At 42.0% G+C, this 15,995-nt stretch overlaps 1 protein-coding gene across 1 annotated transcript in view; it reads left to right on the top strand.

Moving 5' to 3' along the window:
* The window catches only part of LOC149142516 (uncharacterized), a 239,090-nt gene extending 223,901 nt beyond the window's left edge, over nucleotides 1-15,189 (top strand). The window contains exon 4 of the mRNA XM_089447271.1: nucleotides 14,735-15,189. Within this exon, the coding sequence (XP_089303397.1) occupies nucleotides 14,735-14,813 (79 nt within the window). The 3' untranslated portion in view covers nucleotides 14,814-15,189. The remainder of the gene's footprint in view (nucleotides 1-14,734) is intronic.
* The last annotated feature ends 806 nt before the right edge of the window (nucleotides 15,190-15,995 follow it).

The following is a 15,995-nucleotide window of genomic DNA, read 5'->3' on the forward strand; positions in this document are numbered from 1 at the left end:
TGACTCTCCTTATGTGTCAGCAGTGATGCCACCACTGCTTCGCTCCTCTGCATCCTCTGTGCCCCACACAAAAGTGAAGAGCCCCCAGCTCCATGCAAGGCACCGTCTGGTGGCCTGCCAATGCCACCTCCTCCGACAAACTCCTACCAGAGTATGCTGATCACCTAGTGATCTCGTGTACAAATGCCATACCAAGAAAACCAAAAGAGTCTATCCATAAACTGGTCGGCCACTGGTGCTGACCGAGACTCCCCTAGCGAATGTGCATGCTCAACTGCTAGGTCAACTGCACCATCCCGGTTGTAGTCAACCAGCATACATGGGAAATGATAGGTAGTCCCTCCCGGATCCCAATGCCAGTCGGGGCTTCCAGCATCCCCAGTGCCTGGAAACTCCTGCTGAGCTCCACCTGGGTCCACTACCATCTCCATAGTCCACTCCACCGGGTACCAACTCAGAATCTCTTGCCACCCAACCCCAAGAGAGGGATTGAATGCATGAACTCCCACACATAGAACAACCCCAACATGCGGGTGTTGCACCCTGTGCAACTCAGGTCGTCTCATCTCGCTATCCTGGTCAATACATACAATTTGACTAGGTAGCTCTATCTCCCTCTGTCCAATGGGCCAAGGTAACCTAACAGTGTTGCCAACCCCGGTCTATGTATGCCCGAAGAGGGCTACTCTCACGCTCCAACGTGCACTCTAGCTGCACCAGTAGGGAATCCAACTGCTCCCCAACGTGAGTCAATTTGGCTGTGGACTTGGCACAAACCGCTCTCATGCCCTCCAGCTCCTCGTTCTGCTGTAGAATCACCTCTCGCACTAATGTGGCCTTCCTTTTTAATGCTAGAAGGTCGGCCTGAAACTGATGGAACCGTTGTGGGCATCTATCTCTTGTAAACTCGGTCACGGCTCCAGATACCTCAGCAACTGTTCGCATCTCGTCCAGGGATGGCACCCCCTCAACAAATGGCTCTCTGCGAGTAGGCTCTATCCTCTCCACCAGGGTGTCAACTGGGGCTTTCAAAGAGGTCTCTAATAAAGGTGACTCCTGCGCCACACCGGGTATATCGATGTGCTCCTCACCATCCTACGGGCTCTTAGCATCATGCTCAATCTCCTCCTCAGGCTCTTGATATCTAAAGCCAGGTCTCCACCAACAAAAGTGCCCCCTAGTCTCACCCTCTAATCATCTTTGTCTTGTTTGCTCCTTTTTAGGAGATCTGGTGCCCTAATCTGGTCGACTTTCCCCACACGATGTAGATGGCTACACCCCCACGACCCGCTCACCTCTAACGTCTTTGTTGTAAGGTTGAGGATGGGTTTGGTCTGTCACCCTCCTCAACTGGGCCAACCTCTCATCGTCCCGGTGAATTCTACCCCATAATTTTTTCATACTGGATTTCCCTTGAGCCATGAGTTTGTCTCTAGTTTCACCCGTCACTGTGCACTCATACCCAAAGCTTCCATGATCTTCTGGCTAATTTCCCACAGCTGGAACAAGATCGTGCTTTGATACCACTGTAATGTTCTAAACTTAAATAAATAGTGATATGCAAAGCAAATTTGATTTACAACACAAATTTTAAACAATCAGCGAATGCTCATAAAAACTCTGGAATTAAGAACCAGCTGAGCCATTTTGTTAATCAATGGAGCAATTAAAATAGTATGGAGGAATGCACCTAGGCTTACCTCAATGGCAAGCGTGACAAATCCCAGGTGATAATACAATGATCTCAAATACTGGAAATGCCTGCTCCTCTAATGCTCTGCGTTGCCTAGAAAACTTCACTACTGCCTGGAAAGGGACTGCAAGAAACTCCTCCTTCGATGCTCAGAAAATGATGAAACTTCAGCCACAAACTCCTTAGCCAAAACCCACAAAAACCTAGAAATTGTTTGGCCCGATTTGGATTTCCCAAAATCGACCCCCAAAAGCACTATTCAATCCCCAACAATTCTACACTGTCTGCTGCATATATACGACTTAAAACCCCACCTCAGGGGCTGAGAAAATTATGAAACTTTATATTTGGGATCTTTGTCAAAAACCCAAAAAAACCCATAAAGGATTTTTGCTGGTTTAGACATCTGAAATTCGACCCCCTTGGATCCCAACCTCAGATGCAACTGCAAAACTCGGCTTGCTGGAAACTGCTTATAAGTCCTCCCAGAAATGTCCCCAAAGTGCTGTGCTGACCCTTGCTATCCAATCCCTGACTTCCCGGGTGAGCTTTTGGCCTAGGTCACTTCCTCCTAAGCTCCATGAAAAATCGCTAAGTGGCCTCTACGCTGTCCCCTAGCCCAGCAATTCGAACTGCTGGAATGCTGGCTTTACTGGCTGTAAAACTCAGCAATAATGCTGGTCTATTGCTGCTATCTCAACTCTCTAACTCTCCAACAAACAATCTGATCTTTGATGGCCTCTATCTCCCTCTACGTATTCTTTGGCTGCCCAGAAATACGCACTCCCTACTGTGCGCTGGTTGGTGGTGCTATGTCACTGCCTCGGAACTCTTGAAATCCTTGCAAGATGTATGAATGAATGCCAAAATGAGAGCTGCTCCCTCCTTATAACTCCTTGGGCCTCCGTTGCCTCATGTGGGCCACTTCATCCACCTATTTGACTTTCCCTCCAAGTTATTCGAATGGGCCAATTCAAATTCTCATGTGGGTGGCCCCCATATTCCACTAGCAATCAAATTAAGTCGAATTGCCTCCTAAATCCCTAAGTCGAAAATGAACGATTCTCTTCCTTAGCCAAAATTGTGCAAAATTGTGTAGCAACACCCTGTTACTGTTAAATTGGCAACTAGGGCCAAAATCCATGTGGGCCAGCTTATTTATGGCAGTTGGTATTTTTATTGGATCCCTCTCGTCGAGAGGTGTAGGATTGATCCAAAGATCATCCGATTCCGATATGTATTTATGGAGATATGAATTTATTTAGATTATGGTTTTATTATCTAGCCGACCAACTCTTATGTAGGCTCAAGAAGCCCAAACGTCATGTCTATTGAACCTATATGTTTTGGTATAAATAGAAGAGGATTTGAAGTCATTTAGACACTCTTCATGTGATCTCTTCTCCATGTCTGGGTTTTTAGAGAAGGAGAAAACGCTAAGAGTATTTGCTATGATGCCCTAGCTGCAATAGCATAATGATCTAGATCTAAACACTGCTATGGAAGAAACCCTAGAAGCTGTCACTAAATACGCAGCAACAGGAAGGCTCAAGATCTCATAACGTAGTCCAAGAAGAAACCTACGTTGCCTCACAGATCTGGCAGCATAGAACAACATGCAGCGTGTAATCTGGGCAGCCGTGGCATTATGGTGAAACATAGTCATATTGAACGCTGTGGCATTATGATGAAACACAGTCCTGGAAATGTCTAGATTGAAGCCGCAGTCAACATGAGAATCTGCGCCTGGAAGAGCCGCAGTCATAACGCTAGTCATGAAGACCTACACTGAGATTATGAAGACATCTACACGCTGGTTAGATTATGAAATACACTGGTCATGAAGACCTACACGCAGGCAATGACTATGCATACGCAGGCAATGGAGATACATATATGCAGAAAATGGCAATATATATATAGACACAGTTATGGAGATATATACACGCTGTAATAGGACATGGTAGTCGTGGGAGATATGTGTCACCGTTCACGCTGTCATCGGAAGTCAATGTTCATGCTATCATCGGAGGTCAATGTTCACGTTGTACATGTTGACGTTATGAACTATATGCACAGCGTGGACAGTGTTGTCACCTTATATGCAGCGTTATATGCATACGGAGTTCTACATGCACAGTGCCTATACGCTGAAGATATCCACACAGTTTATTGTTCTTGAAAACACTTCTTACGCTGACCATATATATATACGCATAGCATGGAAATGTCGCTGTCATGAAGTCACAATCAAGACATAGACAACCGCAGTCAAGGTGAGGGTAGCCGCAGTGATAAGGAAGAGCTGCTAGTGGCCGTAGTAAGTTAATGAGGCCGCTGGAACAAACTGCTGTAGCCACAATCTATGCGTATAAATCTCGGTGGTATCCCTGGGACAGTTTAGATGCAATAAACAACATAACTCAGATTGCACAATGAAAATTACGTTGGGTATCATCTCAGTCTCAGAGATGTATATGTCACTGCCTCGACATAACTTCAATGATGTTTCAGTATTGATCAAGAGCTTCTCGACATACCTGTAAAAGAAGACATACAGTGGCAATGGTCATCACAGTATTCAGATCTAGTATTCTTGATATGGACAGGTATCTCAGAGGTGCAGCAAGGATGATAATCCCAACAACATGATGATAAATGAGACAGCATGATGATGGGCATATTAGTAATGGGCAGCATGATGTTGAATGAGATCATGGGCAGCATGATGTATGAGATCATGGGCAGCATGATAGATGAGATCATGGACAACATGATGTGTGGGCAGCACAGTGATCATGAGCAACATGATGATGCAGGATGGAGCATGATGGTGCTACACGGTAAGGTGCAACAAATGAATGAAATGGATAGAAGCCATCACCTAGGAGAATTAGTTGAAGCAAAATGTCTTCAATTGATCTCATGTATCATCATTATAGGAGATGATCTATGCTCAGATCTAGATATGTCAAAGTGTTGACTTCTGATGTAAATATACTATCTCTCTCTCTCTCTTTCTTTGCTGAACTTTGAAGAACATAAAAGAAGAATTGATCAAGGGTTTCCCCACACATTGTGGGGTTTGTCCCTGGCTAGCGCCACATCTTGTGTCCTCTTGTCTTGGCTTGTCTTTTGCGATTTATATTTATGTTCTATTTGTAATTTACTTGATGCTGATGTGATTGCTAATATGGAAAAGAAATTAAATAAATTGCTCTAGCATAGAACATACCTAAAATTAACATGGTATCAGAGCTGAGGTGAAGACAATGCCCAAGCAAGAGTGAAAGATCAATCACCGAAGACAGTTGGGACAAGACAAAAAGATCAATGGGTTCTTCACAATTCACTTAGGGTGAAGTTGAAGCAGAGCATATTATCAGAATGGCGCAACAGAACTTCTGATGGCATACCTAAAGATCACTTCATTGGGAAGTTCGGATCTAAGGGTGGAAGGAAAGGTAGATGTCTTGATGATAAGTTCGAGCCTTATGTGAAGGAGTGTCCGAATGACAGAGATGCAGGTCATCAAAGACACGACTGACTCCTCCGGAAGCAAGGAACCCCAGTAATGGAAGTCAAAGGTTCAAAGGTGACATTCGTCGGTGGAAAGGTACGTGTTTGAAAATAGAATTTTCAAAGATGTTTTTGAGTTCAGGGATGTATTAAGTTACAGGAAGTCCACTGGGGACCATGTCCATTGACACATAGCACCAAAGGTCTGTGAGTCAGATGGTGACAAGGAAGCCTGAATTCAAAAGGAGCATGAAAGTACATGTCTGAGATGTACCGAAAGAAAATCTTATAAGGGGACCATCCCCCTCATGCCACAGGTCCACAGGTTTGGAACAACCCGAGGAGTTTGATTCATGATCGGGAATCTCATGCTTGCAGGTGATAGAAAGCCCTCTATGGCTTGAAGCAAGACACCCCGAGCATAGTATGAGAGGATCAACAATTGTCTGATGAAGCTGAGATTCACTAGGAGTGAAATCGATCCAAACCATCCGAAGGTTGTGAATGACAGTCCTCTCATAACGGCACCTATGTCTGACAGGTGCAGACCCTCTCATTTGTAGAAGACATAGGGAGTTGAAATTCGAATGTGGAAAGATAAACTGCAAGCCTGTGACTACGTTGAGGATCTTAACTTTCAGAAGTTATATGGTAATGATGTCGGACCAGATTTGGGAAATGCCTTTGAAACTCATTCGCGTTGATGTTCTTGGTGAACCTCCATCCAGACATATGTTTTGCAGTTAGTATGGTGAGCTCATATTTGGTTGAGCTTCACTGGATTGGTGCCTAGAATCTTATGAGATATCTTCAGGGCATAATCTCTCATGGATTGAGATACACTGTCGAAATATTTCAAATGTTGAGTGGGCAGGCAACGTTGAGGATCAGTAAAGCACTTCTCAGTGCTAGTCCTCCTTGGGATCTGCTTTGATATCCTGGTTGAGCAAGAAGCAGAAGTCAGTGGCTTTGAGCACTACTGAGGCAGAGTTTATTGCTGCTAGCATGGCTACCTGAGAGGCAGTCTGGTGACGGAAGCTCTTTAGTGAGCTATTTGTACACATGATGAATACCACTGTGATTCTCTGTAACAACCAGAGGTGGGATTCGATTATAGAGGAATCCCGTATTCGCTGATTGCTCCAGCAGATAAACATCAGATGCTGCCTTATCTGGGATATGGTAAGTCGATGAGCAAGGAGGCTCCATCACACTGAGATTGATGTACATGTCACTGACATTTTGACAAAGCCCCACGGAAAGATCAAATCTGTGATTTTCCCGTACGACTTGGAGTTGTCGAGCGACCCTTGTAAAAGGGTCCTGCATATTGCATATATTGAGCTTTGGGAGCTCTGAGGGCTTGCGATTCTTACTGGAGCAACATACGACCACAGGGTGACTCACCCTCCCTAGGTGGTGTGGACTGGGACAAGATGATTCGCTCTCTTGTGGGACAAGATGATTCGCTCTCTTGTGGAACAGGATGATTCGCTCTCCTGTGTAGCAGGATGATTAGTTCTTCTGTGAGGCCTAGATTGATGTGTTCTCCATGGCGATTGTAGCAGGATTGATGTGTTCTCCTGTGAGGCCTGGATTGATGTGTTCTCCATGGCGGCCTGGATTGATGTGTTCTCCATGGCGATTGTAGCAGAATTGATGTGTTCTCCTATGAGGACAGGATTGATTAATTCTCTTGTCGAGGCATCCTACCCATGCAGTCTGGGACTCATGGGAAGTACTTTTCATCTGATCAATGAGCAGGGAAATGAAGTTAGGGACCATAGTAGTACCGATGGACGCATCGTTGTATCTATCGTACTCCCTACACTAGGATGACCTCCATTGATATGGGATCAATGATGCTGGTCTGGGACCAGTGGTAGGAGTCGTACCATACTATGACGCTGACTTTGGGTCGGTTGAGACTGGTCTGGGGCCAGTGGTACATACTCTGAGACTGATTTCGTGTCAGTGCAGGATTGGTCTGGGACCGGTGAGAGTGGTACATACTATGACGCTGACTTCGGGTCGGTTGAGACTGGTCTGGGACCAGTCGTGGGAGTGGTACCAATGTTGCATGAAGCGCTCCCCCCCGGTTCCAAGCCCCGAAGCGCGTCCCGTACGGAAGCGCCTAGGAAGCTTGGCCGGAAGCGCCGCTTCCGAATTTTTTGCCGCTTCCTGGAAATTTGGAAGTGTGGTACGGAAGCGTCGAAGCGCACTTCGTACAGCGCTGCGGGCATCGGAAGCGTGGCACTTCGGAGGAGGAAGCGTACGCTTCCAGAAAAGCTTCCGGAAAAGTGTTTAGAAAATCGTTTTTTTCAACTTTTTTTTTTTTTAATTTTAGGTGAGTTTGCTTGTTGGGGGTGGGTCCACCTTGGGTTAGGGTGACGAATGAAGGCAAAAAAAATATAAATATAGTAGATGCTCCCTCATGGTAATGTTAAATTCTTAAAGTAAAAGTGACATTCTCCTTTATTTTTCATTTTCATCCTTTTACTTAAATTTTTAACATTACCATGAAATGACTCAGGATGTTTGAGAGTGGTTCCAGCGTCATTGGACTTCATATGGAGAAAATAGAATTTCATATCCTATTCAAAATTCAGCAGACTTAACAGTTTTCAGGAATTCAGGATCAATGGGATTGTGGCATTTCATTAGATTATATCAAGTATGAAGGTATGCGATTAGCATTTAATCAAGAGCACCAAGCCTTATATGTACCCTAGTGTTGGTGGTGTTAATTGTTGACCTCCTTTGTCACGCGGCACACCCTTATCAAAAAATTACCTTTCAATCAAGTCAAAATCATCGATCAAGCATGTTAAGCTTTTTCTACCATATTTTAAGTCTTGAATTAGGTAGTTTGATCAAAATTGGGCAATGTTGACTAATATCCCTAGACAATCGAGGTAGAGGCAAAGGCTAGACAAGAGGAGAAGAATCTAGATTCTAGATGGTTGATGCATCTAAATGGTTGATGCTCGAATAATTAATCATTAATATACAATGGATGTTATATCTATCTTGATTTATGCAAAAAATATGCATGTTTTCATGTCTTCTACAATTAATTTGGTATTTGGGATGTTTGTTTTGAGTATCTATATATATATATATATATATATATATATTTAGCAGACGCTCCGCGGATGCTTCGCTTCCTAGATTTTTGGAAAATGACGCTTCAGCGTCCCCGCTTCCAAAAAACGCTTCCGCTTCGTTTCCGCTTCATGCAACATTGAGTGGTACCCACTATGACGCTGACTTTGGGTCGGTTGAGACTGGTCTAGGACCAATGGTACGCACTCTGAGACTAACTTTGGGTCACTGGAGAATGGTATGAGACATTCTCGATCAATTCTTCTTCTTCATAGTTCAGCAGAGTAGAGTTGAGCAGAGCCAGAGCCAGCAGAGCTAAGAAGAGTTGAGCAGAGCCAGCAGAGCTAAGCAGAGCAGAGTAGAGCTAGCAGAGCCAGCAAAGCTGAGTAGAGCTAAGCAGAGTTGGGCAGAGCAGTGCAAGGCACTGATGGCAGAGATAGTACAGTCGGACTTATGGATTAGCGGATGGATTTCTCCCTAGTTGAGAGGGAGTGTTAAATTGCAACTAGGCCAAACTCCATGTGGGTCAACTTATTTATGGCAGCTGATATTTTTATTGGACCCCTCTCACTGAGAGGTGTAGGATTGATCCAAAGATCATCTGATTCCGATATGTATTTATGGAGATATGAATTTATTTAGATTATGGTTTTATTATCTAGCCGACCAGCTCTTATGTAGGCTCAAGAAGCCCAAACGTCATGTCTATTGAACCTATATGTTTTGGTATAAATAGAAGAGGATTTGAAGTCATTTAGACACTCTTCATGTGATCTCTTCTCCACGTCTGGGTTTTTGGAGAAGGAGAAAACGCTAAGAGTATTTGCTATGATGCCCTAGCCGCAGTAGCATAATGATCCAGATATAAACACTGCTATGGAAGAAACCCTAGAAGCTGTCACTAAATACGCAGCAACAGGAAGGCTCAAGATCTCATAACGTAGTCCAAGAAGAAACCTACTTTGCCTTACAGATTTGGCAGTGTAGAACAACAAGCAGCGTGTAATCTGGGCAGCCGTGGCATTATGGTGAAACACAGTCATGTTGAACGCCGTGGCATTATGATGAAACACAGTCTTGGAAATGTCTAGATTGAAGCCGCAGTCAACGTGAGAATCTGCTTCTGGAAGAGCCGCAGTCATAACGCTAGTCATGAAGATCTACACGCAAATTATGAAGACATCTACACGCTGGTCAGATTATGAAATACGCTGGTCATGAAGACCTACACGCAGGCAATGACTATGTATACGTAGGCAATGGAGATACATATATGCAGAAAATGGCAATATATATATAGACATAGTTATGGAGATATATACACGCTGTAATAGGACATGGTAGTCATGGGAGATATGTGTCACGGTTCATGCTATCATCGGAGGTCTATGTTCACGCTATCATCGAAGGTCAATGTTCACGTTGTACATGTTGACGTTATGAACTATATGCACAGCATGGACAGTGCTGTCACCTTATACGCAGCCTTATATGCATACGCAGTTATGCATGCACAGTCCCTATACATTGAAGATATCCACACAGTTTATTGTTCTTGAAAACACTTCTTACGCTGACCATATATATATATATATATATATATGCATAGCATGGAAATGCCGCTGTCATGAAGTCACAATCAAGACATAGACAACCGCAGTCAAGGTGAGGGTAGCCGCAGTGATAAGGAAGAGCTACTGGGAGTTGCTGGTGGCCACATTAAGTTAATGAGGCCGCTGGAACAAACTGCTGTAGCCACAATCTATGTGTATAAATCTCGGTGGTATCCCTGTGATAGTTTAGATGCAATAAACAACATAACTTAGATTGCACAATGAAAATTACGTTGGGTATCATCTCAGTCTCACAGATGTATATGTTACTGCCTCGACATAACTTCAATGATGTTTCAGCATTGATCAAGAGCTTCTCGGCATACCTGTAAAAGAAGACATACAGTGGCAATGGTCATCACCATATTCAGATCTAGTATTCTTGATATGGACAGGTATCTTAGAGGTGCATCAAGGATGATAATCCCAACAGCATAATGAGACAGCATGATGATGGTCATATCAATAATGGGCAGCATGATGTTGAATGAGATCATGGGCAGCATGATGTATGAGATCATGGGCAACATGATAGATGAGATCATGGACAACATGATGTATGGGAAGCACAGTGATCATGAGCAGCATGATAATGCAGGATGCAGCATGATGGTGCTACACGGTAAGGTGCAACAAATGAACGAAATGGATAGAAGCCATCACCTAGGAGAATTAGTTGAAGTAGAATGTCTTCAACTGATCTCATGTATCATCGTTATAGGAGATGATCTATGCTTAGATCTAGATAAGTCAAAGTGTTGACTTCTGATGTAAATATACTATCTCTCTCTCTCTCTTTCTCTGTTGAAGTTTGAAGAACATAAAAGAAGAATTGATCAAGGGTTTCCCCACACATTGTGGGGTTTGTCCCTGGCTAGCGCCACATCTTGTGTCCTCTTGTCTTGGCTACATAAGAGCTGGTCGGCTAGATTCGTATAATTATTATGATTGGTGAGACATATTCAAGGTATAGTAATTATACGAATCACCAAGAAATACCTGCAAATCATCACTGTAAATATATACTTCAGAGAGATACCATGTGCGTGAGTCAATACTGAAAACAAAGGCGTGCCATCTAAGAGAATAAGTGCGAGCAATCTCAGAGAATAAGTGGGAGTCAATACTGAAAGCAAAGGCATGCCATCTCAGAGAATCAATGCGAGCAATCTTAGAGAATAAGTGTGAGTCAATATTGAAAGCAAAGGCATGCGGCATGCCATCTTAGAGAATGAGTGAGAGCAATATCAGAGAATAAGTGTGAGTCAATACTAAAGGCAAAGGCTTGCCATCTCATAGAATGAGTACGAGCAACAGACACCATAGATCCCATACAGACTCCATACAAATGTCAAACAAATTTAGCTGCAGGTGTAATCCGAATTTAGCCACAGATTCCATGTGATTTGAGCCACAAAAGCCAAATGAATTTCACCACAAGTGTAATCCAAGTGAACTACAAAAGATTCAAAAGAAAAAACTCATCTTCCAAATAGAGGAAGAGACGTGCCAATATATAGATGTTTATCCAAGTGAAGATGCACGATTGATGGAGCTCGCTGACATGATCTATTTGGGGGCCGACTGAAACTATTGCTCGTAAAAATATATATTTTTGGCTTATTTAATTTTGACATATTAAATATAAACTTCTTTTTCCAATTTGAATTCTTCTTGTGACCGAATTGAATCTGACTTGGGGTGTAATGGTTTTCCTTTGGGGTAGGAGTGGATTTCCCTTTGGGGAAATTCATCTCGAAGCTACCCAAATTTCAACAAATCTTCAAGAATAGGCACTTACAAGATAACATGTAGTATATCCATCCATTCACCAAAGAAATAGCTCCAAAGACAATACAAAATAGCTTCCAAACATCAAAATGCATTCCAAGAATCTCCAATAGCCAAGAAGGAACAAGTGCGAGTTTCTCTAGTGAGGTCAAATTGTCCAAGAGATGATGATGATAGAGTGAAATGACCTCTCTCTTATTTATACATGTTCTAATGAACTCTAATTTAGCCTAAAATCCCCTCCAAGTTGTAAAATGATGGGCAAAACTAAGTGAGGTTACAAGCGAACCTTGTAGCCAATGTAAAACATAAGAAATAACCCACAAAAGAGGCTAAAATGCTAACATCATTCCTGCGTAGACCCTTCTAGGGCATGCATTGAGCTCCTCTAGTGCCAGTTCGAGTGTAGAGGGCTCCAAAAATATGGATCTAGGGGTTGGCCCCTCAATCTCCATGCAAATAATCATGTGGTCCCCAGTTTTGTGTTTGGGGCACAAAATGGGTCTCATGGGTCTCCTGGTGATAGAATATGCTGGTTCTGCTCCAACATTAAGGGCCCAGAGGATGGTGCTAGCCCTCCCATGCCTCAAGGGGTGAGACAAACCTCATCTGGGCCTTAGATTAGTTGTCACACCATGTATACATTGCTAAGCCAGTTGGGGGCATCTTGGTCCAAGTGCATCATCTCATGAATAATGTGGGGCAAAGCGCAAACTACTGTGGTGCCCATGGAATGGAGTGATGCTCTGCAAGTAATAGGAGTTCCATGGCTCTCAATGCTTCACCTGTAGGGTGCCATAATGCTCCTCTAGTGGACCTGGGATCCAGTTAAGTTGCCCAATCCATGATGGAAATCGCCTACTTATCACACACAATGTCTAGTGCTGCATCCTCACCATTAGGTACAATTAATCATTAGTGCATCTAATTGAACCAAGCTTTTTAATCAAGGGAAAATTGACATTTCAGACAGGTCTTCCCTTCCTAATTTGGGGCTTTGATCACATAATAGTGTTACCTACTTAGGTAGGAGTGGCTAATAGACAACCCTATTAGGTGTTCCAAGCCCCTCAGGGGAAAGACATGTCCCCGGTACATCCTTCAATCAATAGGTGGCATATGAATAATGATGGAATGGAATGGGGATGAAGGGGTCTTAGGGATAAATGCCATGGGCCAAGGGGTGGAAATGATGAGGAAGTCCACATATTGGGTGTACAAATGTGAGAAGGGAGCAATCGTGGTTGCATGAGTTACTCCAGCCTTTGTTTTTCCACCCCTCTTTATTTGCCTTTTGCCTTTTCTTGATTTTTCTTTGTATTACTACTCGAAGCTCTATGAAATGAGAGTATGCTTTGAATGATGTATAACAGTTATTACCCCCTTAAAGGTGGGGCAGTTCATCGCCCACCAGGGGTTGGGACGTGCATGGGCTCCTTTTATGATGTGATGGGGCAATCAATAGCTCTAGAAACCAGGGTGATGGCCATAATGATAAGGGGTAGACCTCATGCTTGGCTTTTGCCCACACACTAATATTAATGTCCCGACCATCTTTTGCATTTTGTGATTTTCTTTTTCTTGTGTTTCTTGCTTGTGGCCATGATATGCTTTTAAGTTTCCTTTAGCTACATCAACTTCTGGGGCAACATTTCTGGGCACGACCCAGATATGTGGACAAGGGGATGGGGGTGTGCCAACACCCTGTGGACCCGGAGAAAGGAAATAATGAATAGGGCTCGTAATTTACGGAGGGAAGTGATAAGTATGGATGGGAAAACGGGACCATTCTACCAAAATCAGGGTTTCCCAAGTAGTGCCCTTCCTAAAGCCATAGGCCAATAGGGGAGATCCCACGAGACTAGGATTGAAGATTAACCCCTCATTTAAGGTGAGGGAACAAAACCATGGTCAAAGCCCTTCCTTCTTCCAAGTCACCCAATAATCCTTGCCAAAGTGCCCATATGGAAAACAAGGACAAGCACCAAAAGTGCACAATGAAAAACATACCTTTTGGGTTGGATTGCCCATCTTCTAACATGTGCTCTTGACAAATGGGCGAGGAAACATACAACTGATGGATGTGGAGTAGATAATGTGGCACATGACATTGGCTACAAGGTGGCTGTTAGGGGCTGTTGGTTGCTGGCTGGAAGAAGATGATCAGGGGAAAAGCTCTCCTAGGGGTACCCACTTTTGGCTGAAGAGGCTTTATTGTGTAGTTGTTGACCACAATATGATTATAAAATAGTATGTGAACCAACCTACACTAATAGGATTGAAAATGACACATGCATGTGCATTTCATGCAAAGTGGCACATTTGAGGCAAGTCCATTCAAAATAAATTTCAATGGAAATTTGGTAAACCAAAAAATCAGGAAACTTCCAAAACAACCATTGTTAGAGAGACACCCATCTATAAAATTTACTTGCTATATTGTAAACAAAATGTGAACAAAATTTAAGATGGGAAAACATACTAATTCTACTTGACATAATTGATTTTAAGTATTTTTTCACAATAAAATTTTCTGTGATGGGTCCTGAAACACTTAAACCTTTCTTACCATTTTCAATGTAGCACATCAACATAGGAAGAGGTGGGACATGCACCATGCCCCCCACCGTGATACTGGTTGTTTGATTTGTATTCTATTTCAACTCATGAGGTATTAGGATGCCCTATTAAAGTATTTACAAAACATAGACATTATTATATTTAATATTGTTTCCTGGGATTTATCATATACTTCATGATTGACATGCCGTTCTTGCTCGTATATTGATATTTTTGTTTGGATCTTTACAGTTATTATTATTTTTTTTCTTTTCTTATTTTGGTATGAACATTGTTATGTAACTATCGTCTTGACAATGACTTTTTGGTTAAAGATCAAGAAATTACTGAAATACATGGCTATTATTGATGAGCAACAATTAGGCTTACAATTGTTGTATGTTATATTTTCAACTAATACCTTTAACAATATGAATATTTTGATATCATATAGGGCACTTTTAGGGAGTGTGAGCAACTATTGCGTTCAACATGCCAAGTGTCCCGTTCTTGTTGTGAGGAGGCCATTGTGAACTTTATTCATGGTTGGTTGGTTTCACTGCTACCTATATGTTGTATTCAGATATAATATTAATGGTTTGGAGATTGGATAGAAGAATTTGGCAATTACTGTGTGACTAAAATATGGAGTATTGTGGTTGCCTTATATTTCTGGAATGTAACCACTATTGCTCCTTCATTATTCTATTGAAAAACATGTAAATAAATTAACTTGAAATATCTAGTACTTGAATAGCAATTCATAGTACATGGTAAAATTATAAGCAATAAAGACAAGAAGGAGATGCCAATTTATTGAGGATTTTCCAATCAATAATAGACTGAATGCTAAAATGATAAGAATTTTGAGGTGCAATATAAAATTTATGATTCCTATGTTTTCTACTTCTTGTGGAGCCTGTCTATGGTTGTCTGGAATTGGGGTGGCAGGTATTATATACATGGCATTGGGAAATTTGTGGCTCAAAGGTAACTTTGTTATATCTTGTGTTTTTCTTTAAAGTCGTGGCATGACAATTTATGATGGCCTTATTTATTTCATTGAATCATTTTATCCACGACTCAATTTGAGGAAACAATAAATTTATACTTCATATTGAACTTGCATAACCACATTGCTCTATGGCTTTTAGCTCTTTATAGGTTCCAATTCTAACTTGGTTTATGCTTATCTAATTTGTTTATTTTCAATACTTTTAGAAATAATGTCACTGAATTCAAATTGATTTTTTATCAAAGGAAAAGAAGTTTTGTTTGTGGTCCAATTCATTTCAAAATTTCTAAGATAACAATCACAAGCATTTAGTTTAGAAAAAACTCTACTGCCTTGAGTCTTTTTGCTATCCTACTTCTTTAATAGAAAGGAACTGCCCACCTCTTTTACTAGTTTAAACTTTTCCTGCTTTCTCCGAATCTCTCCATTTTCCATGTTAGGTTGAACATGCTAGTTTTTCTTCCCCCCTTAAACTCTTTTTCTTCCTTTAATGCCATCTCTCTTGTTCATTGTCATTAACGATGCTCAAAATTTAAGATTGAAGATGAGCAAATGTTGATATTTATTTGACAAGAGGAACTTTTGTTTATGAAAAAATGAAATGTTGAAAGATTTGGTAGTTTTTCATTGGGGATCAAGCATGTTCTGCAAATTGAAAGCTCAATGGCTACTTGTATGTGTAATTGTTTTAATGAAGATG

Source organism: Pinus tabuliformis, chromosome X (genome assembly GCF_031772625.1).
Source record: "Pinus tabuliformis cultivar Carrire ecotype Pingquan chromosome X, CPIR1, whole genome shotgun sequence".
Classification (NCBI taxonomy): Eukaryota; Viridiplantae; Streptophyta; class Pinopsida; order Pinales; family Pinaceae; genus Pinus; species Pinus tabuliformis.